This window comes from Olea europaea, chromosome 12 (genome assembly GCF_002742605.1).
Source record: "Olea europaea var. sylvestris chromosome 12, O_europaea_v1, whole genome shotgun sequence".
NCBI lineage: Eukaryota > Viridiplantae > Streptophyta > Magnoliopsida > Lamiales > Oleaceae > Olea > Olea europaea.
In genome coordinates, this window is record NC_036248.1 from 30,132,771 (window position 1) to 30,145,040 (window position 12,270).

The window sequence follows — 12,270 nt, forward strand, 5'->3', positions numbered from 1 at the left end:
AATTCGCTTATAGTTATTCTGCATATGTGAAGATGAAAGAGGTGGTGGATTTGAGGTAGTGAAGACGATTTGGATGGTGTCGACAGTGGTGGATTGGAGTGTGGTGGGGTGAGGTGAAGAGTGATTTTGATCATTTAGACCCCGTTTGTTTCTAATTTATGTAAAAATAAGAATGAAAAATATAGTCGTTATGGGTCCCATATAAAAGATAGAAATTTAAAAATAGTGGCTCGATATGATGGATAACGGTTATATTTTTCATTTTAATGGGGGAAGAATGAGAAACAAACGGGGGTTTAATTGAATCATTTGTAACCTATTAAAATATGTGAATGTAACTAATTATATAATTGTGACTCATAAATTGTGTCTTTTTTACTATGATTTGTGATTAGTACGTGACATTAACCATATATTATGTATTTAACTAAATTACAGTTCACAACATTTTATCAGAAATCATAAAATTTGGCCAATTGATTTTTGAAATTTTTTTACAAGTTTGCTATTTTTGAAATTGTATTTTTGCAATTTCTCTAAGAGTTACGTTAGTCATTTTATAATCTCATATTTTGCTGTATGGATCAGGTCTTCAACCCAACCTTTACTATTAATCATAAACCTAGTATAATATAGTAAGTTGAGAAATGGGTTACTTTGTATTGATGTATACACGAATTTTTCCCAAACCATTTTGTTTCCAGCCCATTTATTATAGCCCAAAGTTTTTGTCCATTAGCCACAGGAAAGTTGGATATTTCGTTAAAACCTTAAGCCCTAAAATTCTCGCACGGGAAGAATATATTGAATGAAACTCAAAATCTCGCCGGAGAAGAAAATTGTTCCATCTTTGGGATACCAACTGCCTGCCTGGTTTTTTCTTTCCATTAGGCGTCAACATTAACCTTCGATTTTCCCTGCTCCCTTTCAATTTCTTGTTATCTCATTCACCCTGATTTTGGTAATTTATTGTAGATTTGATAATTTTTTCATTTCTGCTACTAGTTCCAGAGAGAATAATGTCGCAACATTTCGTTCATTAGAACTGGCTAGGATTCTTGAAAAGATAGTAGTTTCCTTTGCTAAACTGAATTTATTCGACACGAGTATGGGATTTTATATTTTCCTCTGGATTTTTTAAGAGTATGGAAAATATTGAGATATTTTCCCCAATTGCACAAAAAATAAACAGTGAAAATTTACAGTTGAGAGAATGAAGATTGACATCTAATTATCTGATGCTAATTGTAATTCTCTTAGCTGGATTGATTTTTCCTTGGCTCTGTAACATCTACTCTTTTCATGAATTTTTACACAAGATAAGTTCAATTTCTATGGAATAATTTGCTTGCTGTGACCTTCAACTCCATTAAATGGCCAAGGATGTAGTCCATGTGGAAGGCATGGTAAAGAAAGAATGTGGATTCTAATGACTTTGTGCTTATATGGATTTTGATTTTTAAGTAAAACGCTGCACCAACACGATCCAGCACCAAGCGCAAAGTCAAGGAAGCATACCATTCTGAATTACCCTGCTAATTATTTTTTTGACAGGAAGGAAGTCAGAATTTTGGAGACATTAATCAAATTGCAAGTTCCAGGGAATTGTATTTTTCAAAAGAAATTACTGTCAATTTCAAGTAGGTGTCTATGCTAGTTTGAATGGTCTTTACGTGATTATCTAGCTTTGAACGTGTTTGACCCAAAGTTCTTCATTTCTCAGATTTCTCATCTTTTCTGTTATCAATTAATGCAAAAAAGAAGAATGTCAACGGAAATGGAATTTGATGCAAATGAAGAGAAGCTCAAGACTCTGTGCATATCCTCTCTCGATGAAGAAGAAGATGACGAAGCTCAAGTGGACGAAACAGATGACCCAGATTTATACAATGATGAAGATGATGATGACGAAGAACAAGTTCCTGTAACATTAGGATTTGTTGAGAAACCGAAAAATACTTGGTCACTACTCCGCCATTATTTCCCAAGCAAAGCTGGTGGCACTCCGGTAATTCTGCGGATTCTTTCTCACATGAGTTCTATACAAGATGTCATATAATCAAAATTTTCAAAATTGCAGCATGTTTGGCTTTGCTTAAACTTCATGTACAGTCATTCTGTCAAGAAAATCAGCTAAAATTGACTTTTAAGCACTGCCAAATTTCCCATCTGCTCAGTCTGTTTGCAGTGCTGAATTTCATATTACTTTCATAAATTTATATACTGATTTTATTTAGACTGCCAGTGTGCTTAAAATGTTGACCTTTTCTGTTCACCCCCACAGAAAAAAATGTTGCCAATACTGAACGCTGCCAAAAATGCAGCTAAATTTTATGATTTAGAAGCGGTAGAGATTGAATAAAGGAAGTATGGAGTTTTAATTTTGTTTTTCTGAAATGGGGATTACTTGTTTTACTGGTAACGTAGGCTTGGTTGGACCCGATTAATTTGCCTTCCGAGAAGTCTAGTCTTTGTGATTTTTGTGGGGAGCCATTGCAGTTTTTGCTACAGGTATTTAAAAGCTATAAATACAAAGCTAGTACACTCTGTTGTCTTCTTCTAGCATTCTCGCAGATTTATTCTTTAACGTTTATTGATTTCCCAGGTTTATGCACCACTAACAGAGGAATCAACATTTCACCGCACCCTGTTTGTTTTCATGTGCCCATCAATGGCTTGTCTTCTTCATGATCAACACGAGCAGTGGAAGCGGCATCCTGAGAAGCCATGCAGAAGGTATATCTTTGAGTATGGAGACTGCGTAAATAACTAATTATTTTCTGATCTTATCTTCTCATGGCAACTGAGTTTTGAAGTGTCAAGGTTTTCCGTTGTCAATTGCCACGCACAAATTCGTTTTATTCAAGCAATGCCCCCAGTGAAGATGGGACAGAGCAACATTTGACAGCTGGAGGTATCGTATCAATATAATTAACTTCTTAACAATGGTGAAGTATGTCAAGTTTGAATTGTTCATTTAAATCTGTTGATATCCCTTCTTTGACATTTGGCTGGACAACAATATTTACCCCCAGTGATGAAGGAAATTTTTGTGAACATTGGGAGCAGTTTTTGTAAACACATATATAATGTTAGTTAAGAAATATTTGGTACGTATAGGAGACATAAGCTAAAGTTTTATAATGTTATCACTTCTGAATTCAAATGTTATCATTTGATTGATTGATTTTACCTTACTCATCTCAGCGACACTTTGTAATTGGTGTGGTACATGGAAAGGGGATAAAGTCTGTAGTAGCTGCAGAAAAGCACGATATTGTTCTGGGAAACACCAGGTATTTTGATGAATTTTGCCTCTGTATACGTATAACTTAGCAACTTGAAGAGTTCCATGTTGACGAGGAGAAAACGGATATTTGCAGGCTGCACATTGGCGATCTGGTCATAGACTAGGGTGTACCCAGTTGCACACTTCTCTTGAATTATCTGAATCAGGTAGCCACCTACACGGTAATTTTATTCCTAGATTGCAACGTGACACGACTCATGAAAAGTTCCATAAATGTACTCATCTTATTAATTAAAGACTAGTGTACATATTTTATATTTCATGCGGACTGAAAACTTTATTTGCAAACAGCTGCGAGCAACTCTCTCTGGCCACAGTATGTGATCACAAATGAGGATGAATGTGAATTTGAGCATGAGATGTCTGATAGTGAATATTCTAATGCATTAGTTTCTGGAAATCGGGTGGATGAGTCAGTCAAGTCACTGATGAATGATTTTGCTGTGAGTGTACTTGTTTGTGGATTGTTAAGTTTTGGCTGAATGAATGGTCATTTCATTCTCAGCTTCATTGTACTGAATAGGGAGATGATGACAAGAGGAGTTGGGCATCTTTCCAAGAGATAATATCCCGTGCCCCTGAGCAAGTGTTGAGGTGATCACATGATTTAATTTGAAGGACATATATTTTTACTAACATTTACTTTTTTGTTGTCCACCAAGATCTTCTAGATTCTGTTCCTCAGTCTTCAGGTTGTAAGTTATTTCATTTTCTGAACAGGTATTGTAGATCTGCTAAAGCAAAAGCATTGTGGCCGGTGCATAGTGGTCGGCCATCAAGATCTGATATTCCTGCATGCAACTACTGTGGTGGCACTCGAGTTTTTGAGTTTCAGGTGCGAACTTGTTTATACCTCTGAACTTTTATTGCTAGTAACTGCTTGGTGGTTGTACAATCTGTGAAGTTCTGGAGTTAATGGTCCGACTTACTAAAACCTGTAAGAGCATCTCGAAGAGACATTTTAAAAGTGAGATGCTCTTTATTTTAAGGAGTCAAATCTTAAAATTAGGTTCCAAGACACTCTTTATTTTAACATTTTAAAATATAAACTCACTCTCTATTTATATTTTTATCAAAATTGCATTTAACAATATTGCAAGTTTCAATGTTCCACTACTTAAATTATTTGTATTATATTGAATATTTTAGATATTGACGTCCAAACAAAAGTATATGTTAATCGAAGACAATGAAAAACAATAAGCTCATGTTTGATGGGAATTAAAATCAGATTTTTAGTAGATTTTGATAAAAACTAATGATATGTGTGATTGAAAAGTTTTGGATTCCATGAAATGTGTGGTTAAAATTAATTGTTAATTTTGATGTAGATTAAGCCTATGTTTTATTCTCATTATGCCCACATAATAAAGAAAATTTTTCCTCTTTTCTAGGTTTTTTATTCTGAGTGTTAAAACGATAGATTTTTCATTTGCCAATAAGTTGGATCCACCCTATTCGATCAATAATTGGATTCTTGACTGTAGAAAGGTTCTGTGACATGGATGCCCAGCCCAACTCGGTCGGTTGGCCCACCTAAGAGATGATGAGATTCTCGATCGCTTTTTGTAATAGTAATTTTTTCGAGAATGTATAGTTAAAAGAGGGAAAAATATTAGGTTTACATGTAATATTATTTTATTGGAAAATTTGTGGTGAGAGAGAGAGAAATGAATTATAATTCAATGGGGGCAAATAAGGGCTAAATTTTGGATTTTAATTTCCACCAAATAGATAGTTGTTGGGAAAAGTAAAATAAAGAGTTTGTTAGAATATATAAATGATTTTACTCTTTAAATTTAAAGATGTTCTCTATTATGAACAGACAAGATGCTTTTTTTGAAAATAAAGAGTCTCTTCAAAATGTTCTAAGCCTTTGGTTCAAAAACCCCTAGTTAATTATTGAAAATTAAAAAATGGAAGAGAGAAGGATTGAATGTTTGCCTTACGATCACATTTGAAGCTCCGTTTCCTTTGGAACTTTTTAACATGATTTCACTAAAATTTAGTTGTACCACTTTTAGTTTAATTACGTGCTCACTTAGCTGTTCGTAAATTGTTAGTGCAGTTTGATTATTCCAATTCTCATAATCAGGCTGGACCAAAAGGGTGCCTAATGGTTATTGTTTGGATTTTATCTGCATCCTTGATATCCCTTCTGGACCTTAGGTTTATGCTGTGGTTGGTTCTATGATCTTAGGTTTTGCCGCAGCTACTTTATTACTTTGGGGTGCAAAATGATGTGGATTCTCTTGATTGGGCAACAATTGTTGTTTACACATGTGAGGCTTCATGTAAAGGAGACGAGGGTTACAAAGAAGAATTCGCCTGGGTTCAACTTGCGTCCCAATCAGCACCTTAAAGATAAAAACTCCCCTCGGAAGTATAGAAATGAAAATCAGGTTGCAAAGAGGAAATTTCTCCGGGTTAACTTGTGTAAGAATGAAAATGGATCACCTTTGTCATTCATGAAAAAAGCAAATTCGGCATCTTTTAAGTTAGCGACAGTTTTTACTGTAGTTGTTTCTGGATAATGATTTAACGTGAGATTGTTGTTATACTTTTGTTAAATTTCCAGCAATTTCACAGTGTCAGTTTCTCCCACGTAGTGGTTGTTTGAAAGTGTTTTTGGATGCTTGTAAGAATTCTAATAGCTTGATATATCAGTTTGGTCCGGTAACTTGCACACAAAACTGCTCACTAAAGTATGTTTTCAACAGTGAAAATAATTTTTATCTGACGTTTTGGAAAGGATTACTGAATTAGCATTACAGAGTCGATGAATACTAGAGTGAATTGTTATGACAGTGCCTGAACATAAATAGCACTACAGAGTCGGGAAAATGTAATGCCACTGATGATAGGGAATGCACAAGGATCTGATTTGTGATGAGGCTGTGAATCGCACAGACCTGTTGCCTTGAGTCCTTGATGTACATTTTCCGTCAACACATTTGATATATAGATAATTAGATATCTTTGATATACCCACCTCGTCATTCTCCCATCTTCACATTTACGCCAATTGGGGAGTCACCAACGTTTCATGATTGACTAGAATATTGGAGTTGCCACCTGACATATCGCTACCAAATGCTATACCTGAGCCCGAAGAGTACTCCACCTGAACTCTTAGAATGTGAAACATTTGTGGTTGTTTTGTTGTATGCAATTCCATACTCACCCCAACTGCTTTTAAGTGCAATTCTCGACGCAAAAGTCCTCGAAGAATCTGAAATTAACATTTCATATTTTACACATGCAAAAGGACCAATGCCTAATAACATGGAGGCAATAAACAACAAACAAAGCCTCGTTGTGGGGAAAAAGAGGGCTACATTGTATCCATTGTTTCTATTTGTTCAACTCGGGAAAATAGTAGTGTTATTCAATTGTTATTACTGAACAGATGCCAGTGACAATTATACTAATAGAAAGAGTAGTGATATAAGTACAGGAAGCCATTACAGGAGCAATACAGATTTTCAAATTTTGATGACGTGGCAGACTTTAAAAAAAAAAAAAAAAAAAAAAAAAAAAAAAAAAAAAAAAAAAAAAAAAAAAGGGGGGGGGGCCAAACAAAAAAAAGAAAACAAAAACGCGGGAGGGCACAGCATTTCAGCCCACTCTTCTCCCAAAAGTGGCATCGACTCCCGCCACTGACGACTCACCCGTGTCGTCCGACCAAAATTCCGGGTGAAGTGACCGGCGCATCTCCGAGCATTTTCCGATGCTATTCTCATCAAGAACTCCAAAATCTTCAGTCACCCAAAATGGCAGACAAAGGTATTGTTTCATCTTCTTTGTTGGGTTGTCAATGAGTCCAAAATCTGTAGTCACCAAACCCTCTTTCCCTTTACCCAGAAAACAATCCCTTTTTATTACTCGTTTCATTCTCGCATCTTCGTTGATTTCGAGTTTTTCTCCGGCACAAAATATAAATGTTGCTTACATAAATTCTTCCCGTTTGCGCGTTTCGTTGTATGGTTACTTTTTTGCTTTATTGAGTGGGTAAGCAATTAAGTGGGCAGCAATGGAGGAGGAGTAATCCCTCGTTTATGTTGAGTTTTAATTAACTACAAGGGCAGCAATTAAGGGTTGCGTCATTTGAAGGAGTTTTCCCTGCTTTATGTTGTATCAAACATGGCTAAATAAGAAATAGTAGGGAAAAAATTGAAAGATAAGAAGATACCAAACGTAACTTACCAAGCGTAATCTGCTATAGTCGAAATGATCTTGAAGTCTTTAACAGTAATAGTTTTTTAGGCGTGGAGAAAGGACTCGAGAACTGATAATTTCACTCCTTGAGTAAATGAAAGTTGTATCCTTGTTGAGTGCGGTCATCTTCAGTCTACTGTTCGACTCTTTAAAGGCTAAGCGAGTAAAAAACTAAAAACTGGAGTGTCTATAAGATTAGAAAAGAATGACTTATGGAATAGAAAGTATGAGGAAAGACATTTCCAGTTCTTGTAAAATAAGAGCAATTAAAAAAAAAAAAATCTAAAAGTGAGTTCTAAATTTTAGAAATTTTAACTGTCTGCTAAATTAAAATTCGTGCTGAATTTGTTTTATTATTTCCCTGCTAAGTCACATTCCCATAAAATTTCGTGGTTAAAGATCATGAAGATCACACTAAATTAACCTCTTTCAATGGTTTAATCATATAGAGAAACCACCTGGGTTTTCAAAAATGATGTGTCTCAAATATTGGGATTCAAATTAAATTGAGTAGAATGGGCTTTGATTCGATATTCATTTGGCTGTACATGATATTGCAATTTTGATTATATCTGTACATATATATTTTTGATTATCTCTGTACTTATAAATCTCTCATTTTTTTACTCTATTCAGGAAAAGAAATTATGGAAGATGAGAATCAAGATGTGTTGGCTGACTGTGACAGCGAGAATATCCAGCATAATTTGAACATATTGGACAATGAAAATGTAGCAGGAGATGTTGCCTCGGAGCCTGAGGTAGGCATGACGTTTAATGATGAGAAAGAAATGTTGGAGTTCTACAAAAGATATGCTTACGCTGTAGGCTTTCCAGTTCGAAAAAGGAATTCGAAAAAAGGTGATGATGGAGTTATGAGATACGTGACTTTCACATGTAGTCGCGAAGGGCGAAAGAATTATGCTACAGGCGGTTCATTGAAGCCGCAACCAACAAGTCAGACTGATTGCAAAGCAAGAATATCTGCGTCCTTAGATAATCTTGGAGTTTGGAGAATTAACAAAGTGTACCTTGATTATAATCATAAGACAAGTCCTTCAAAGTCTAGATTGTACCGATGCAATCGAATTTTGAGTGCGAGTGTGAAGCGAAAACTCCAAGTGAATGATATGGCAGGAATTCCCTTACACAAGAGCTACAACTCCGCAGTTGTGGAAGCAAGTGGGTATGAGAATACGACTTTTGTGGAGAGAGATTGTCGGAACTATGTTGACCAAGAGAGACGATTACGCCTTGGAGAAGAAGATGTCATTGCATTACAGGCGTACTTTTCAAAGATGCAGGCAAGGTGCTCAGGATTTTTTTTTTAGTATGGATTTAGATGGTGAGTCACGACTAAAGAATGTTTTCTGGGCAGATAACAGATGCAGGCAAGCTTACAAAGAATTTGGTGATGTGGTCACTTTTGACACCACGTATATAACAAATAAGTACGACATGCCCTTCGCCCTCTTTGTTGGGGTGAATCATCATGGACAAAGTACACTACTCGGTTGTAGGTTGTTATCGAATGAAGAAACAGGGACTTTTGTGTGGTTATTTAGGACGTGGCTTGAGTGCATGCATGGTGAAGCACCTAGAGGGATCATTACTGATCAAGATCGGGCAATGCAAAATGCCATTGAAATAGTTTTTCCGAAAATGAAGCACAGATGGTGTCTTTGGCACATTATGAAGAAACTGCCAAAAAAGTTTGGCTACCACAGTCAAAAGAGCTCAATTTTTGCTGCTATACATGGGTTGGTGTATGACTCAGATATTGTTGACGAATTCGAAGAAGGTTGGAGATCGATGCTTGATACATATGACTTACATGATAATGATTAGTTATCGAGATTGTATGAGAATAGGAATCGATGGGTTCCATGTTATTTGAAAACTACATTCTGGGCAGAGATGTCAACAATCCAATGATCTGAGAGTATGAATGCATTTTTTGATGGGTACGTGCATTCAAAGACTTCGTTGAAGCAGTTCGTGGAACAATATGAAAGAGCACTGAGAAGTAAAGTTGAGAAAGAGTTCCAGGCCGATTTCAGGTCATTTTCCCAAATGGTGCCCTGTGCAACGGCATTTGAAATGGAAAAACAATTTCAAGCAGTATACACCATTCCAAAGTTCAAGGAAGTTCAACAAGAGTTCATTGGGAAAGTATACTGTGACATCGTATCTGAAAATACCAATGATCATTTTTGGACGACCTACGATGTGCGGGAACATGTTGTATATCAGGAACATACGAAGAAGAAAACTTTTCACGTGTCACTTCGAAAGGAGTCATGCGAGTTGATTTGTAGTTGTCACCTATTTGAGTTTCGAGGAATCATTTGCAGGCATGCGATCGCAATATTGATTCGTAATGACATTACGACGATGCCAGATAGGTACATACTCAGGAGGTGGAGAAGAGATGTCAGTAGAGCCCACACAAGGGTTGCAGTAAATTATGATGGATTGGTGAGTACCCCCGAACAGTTGAGGTATGATGACATGTGTCGGGCTTTTTCAGAGGTCACAGATCTCACAGCAAATGATGACGGTTGGACCTGTACTATAATGGATCGGATAAAATCTCAAGCATCAGATTTGCGGATGTCAATATCGAGTATCCGAAACGCTGGCCGTTTGCAAAATATGACAAACATGGGCTCGACTTGTAACGATTCACTGAACACTAGCACCACCAGCATATTAGACCCTGTATCATCGAGCAGAAAGGGTGCGCCTACGAAACGCCGACGGAAGGGTCCATTGGAAAAGGTAATTTTCGAAATTATTTTTATGGAAATTTGCATGCACAAAATGATTATTTTTATTGCTCAACATCCAGGTGACTTCATTGTCAAACAAGGGGAAAAAATCGAGAGCTAGGCCTCGTTGTACAAAAGAGGCAATACCAACTGTCCAGGCGTCTCAACATTCTCAGAGTTCTAGGTCGTCACCCTTATCATCGTCACAAAACCTACTGGTGAGTAAATTGTTTTAGGTCCGCTACACGATCAAAGTTGCTTAAAATTGTGTTTTTCCATGTAGGCTTACAATGCTAGTCAGACGTTGCCACCAACAAATGTCATAATCAATGCTCAAGGTAATATATTGCTTGGGTTTCGTATGTATTTATGTATGATAATTTCGTATATTGTGACATTGTAACTGTTTATCTTTTCATTTAGGTGATGTCATGCCAAACTACTCTCAACATTTGGCCAGTGAAGGTTCCACAGGCTTCTTTTGACTGGTGGCCATGGAGGGGAGGAAAAGATTATTGCAACTTTTTGATCGAACGGAGTTTTGGTCTCAAGTTTTGATCGAATGAAGAAAAATATTGGCACTGGAATTAATTCATTTTGGTGATCTATAGCTTGGTTTATGTTAGCAGTCACACTACTTTATAGAATTTTGATGTTGCAAGTTTTTGACAGTTCATAAGCCTATTGACAGTTCTTCCTATTATGCTTTGTTTATGTTAAAACTCATACTAAATTCATGTGTTGCTTGTCGGATTCAATGTTCTTTATCTGTTGTGTCTTTTACTAGACTTTTACAATGCTTTTATGCTTCAAGTTTTTTCTGAATTTATGCATTTGTAGGCTTCTGATGGCACAGATTATTTAACACAAATTGTGTTGTTGAACAATTGGTCACTGCCATATTGTTGCGTTCTTGCTGCCCCAAATTTTTTTTTATCTATGACCTAATCCAGGCAAGGTCACTGCCATCTTTTTGGACAAATATTGATCCCAAGATTGCTTACTTCAGTGGCTGAATGACAGTAACGCGCGCCAATGCGAGGTTTATTTATTGATGTCCGGTTATTTTTTTTTGGTGTTGTTAGACATCGGTTGTGAATTGGGATAGTTTTGTGAAAACTTGTAGTGTAGTTCAAGAAACTCCAGCCCACCAAGAAAATGCCTTTTGCTATGGCTCGTAGGAGGGTTCTTAATGAGCATAGCTTGGACGTACATAACTGCAGAAGAATTGGTTTCTTTACTGGTTGCATTTGGTAATATTCTTGGAATTAGCCCTTCATTTTTAGGGCTCACGGTACTTGCGTGGGGTAATTCAGTAGGGGACTTGATATCCAACTTGACTATGGCAATTAAAGGTGGTCCAGATGGAGCCCAGATTGAAGTATCCGGGTGCTATGCGGGTCCACTTTTCAATAAATTGGTGGGTTTGGGATTGTCACTCTTACTTGCTTCATGGTCAGAATATCCATCAAGTTACGTGATTCCAAGGGATTCTGATTTGTATGAAACCATAGGGTTCTTTATTGGAGGATTATTGTGGGCTCTTGTGGTTTTGCCAAAGAGGAACATGCAGCTGGATAAATGTTTAGGTATTGGCCTCTTGGCCATATACTTGTGCTTTCTATTCACGAGGCTTGTAAAGGGTTCAGGATTGCTCAAAATTGACTAGAAACTTTGAAGAAATGGCCATTTGCTTGAAGAGTTGGAAGGAAAGCTTTCAAGCTTTCTTGTAGCTGGAGCTACTCGAGAATCTTGAAGGATGTTTGAAATCCAAGGTTTAGCAGCTACTCTCATTAATATATTCGTGATTCTGGAAGTTTTGGCTCTCCATCTGGGGCAGACGGCAGCTGAGACAAATTATTGCAAGCATTCTGTGTACCACACCATTTTTGCTGCCTATTTTAATTTTTTCACTTATAGAATGTGTTATTTTCTTTGCTAAATTGAGAGGAAGAGAGATGAACGGCTGTT

General features: G+C 36.7%; 3 protein-coding genes across 5 annotated transcripts; all 3 read left to right on the forward strand.

Moving 5' to 3' along the window:
• Positions 1-779: 779 nt before the first annotated feature.
• LOC111406361 (programmed cell death protein 2-like) lies at positions 780-6,003 on the forward strand. Of its 3 annotated transcripts, XM_023035776.1 has the most exons (12): positions 780-961; positions 1,555-1,640; positions 1,724-2,008; positions 2,428-2,511; positions 2,606-2,736; positions 2,817-2,914; positions 3,208-3,296; positions 3,384-3,471; positions 3,602-3,753; positions 3,834-3,904; positions 4,031-4,145; positions 5,511-6,003. In XM_023035776.1, the coding sequence occupies exons 3-12, from the start codon at positions 1,751-1,753 to the stop codon at positions 5,670-5,672; spliced, it is 1,248 nt and encodes a 415-aa protein (XP_022891544.1). In that variant the 5' UTR covers positions 780-961; positions 1,555-1,640; positions 1,724-1,750; the 3' UTR covers positions 5,673-6,003. The 3 variants fall into 3 exon arrangements, with proteins under 3 accessions (XP_022891544.1, XP_022891545.1, XP_022891546.1); XM_023035777.1 differs by lacking the exon at positions 1,555-1,640; XM_023035778.1 differs by having other exon boundaries at positions 781-961; positions 1,555-2,008; positions 3,384-3,456.
• A 1,730-nt stretch (positions 6,004-7,733) lies between these two features.
• Positions 7,734-8,859, forward strand: LOC111406894 (protein FAR-RED IMPAIRED RESPONSE 1-like). Its single transcript, XM_023036256.1, has 2 exons — positions 7,734-7,752; positions 8,165-8,859. The coding sequence occupies exons 1-2, from the start codon at positions 7,734-7,736 to the stop codon at positions 8,857-8,859; spliced, it is 714 nt and encodes a 237-aa protein (XP_022892024.1).
• A 613-nt stretch (positions 8,860-9,472) lies between these two features.
• LOC111406895 (protein FAR-RED IMPAIRED RESPONSE 1-like) lies at positions 9,473-10,784 on the forward strand. Its single transcript, XM_023036257.1, has 4 exons — positions 9,473-10,309; positions 10,380-10,517; positions 10,583-10,637; positions 10,723-10,784. The coding sequence occupies exons 1-4, from the start codon at positions 9,473-9,475 to the stop codon at positions 10,782-10,784; spliced, it is 1,092 nt and encodes a 363-aa protein (XP_022892025.1).
• Positions 10,785-12,270: the final 1,486 nt, after the last annotated feature.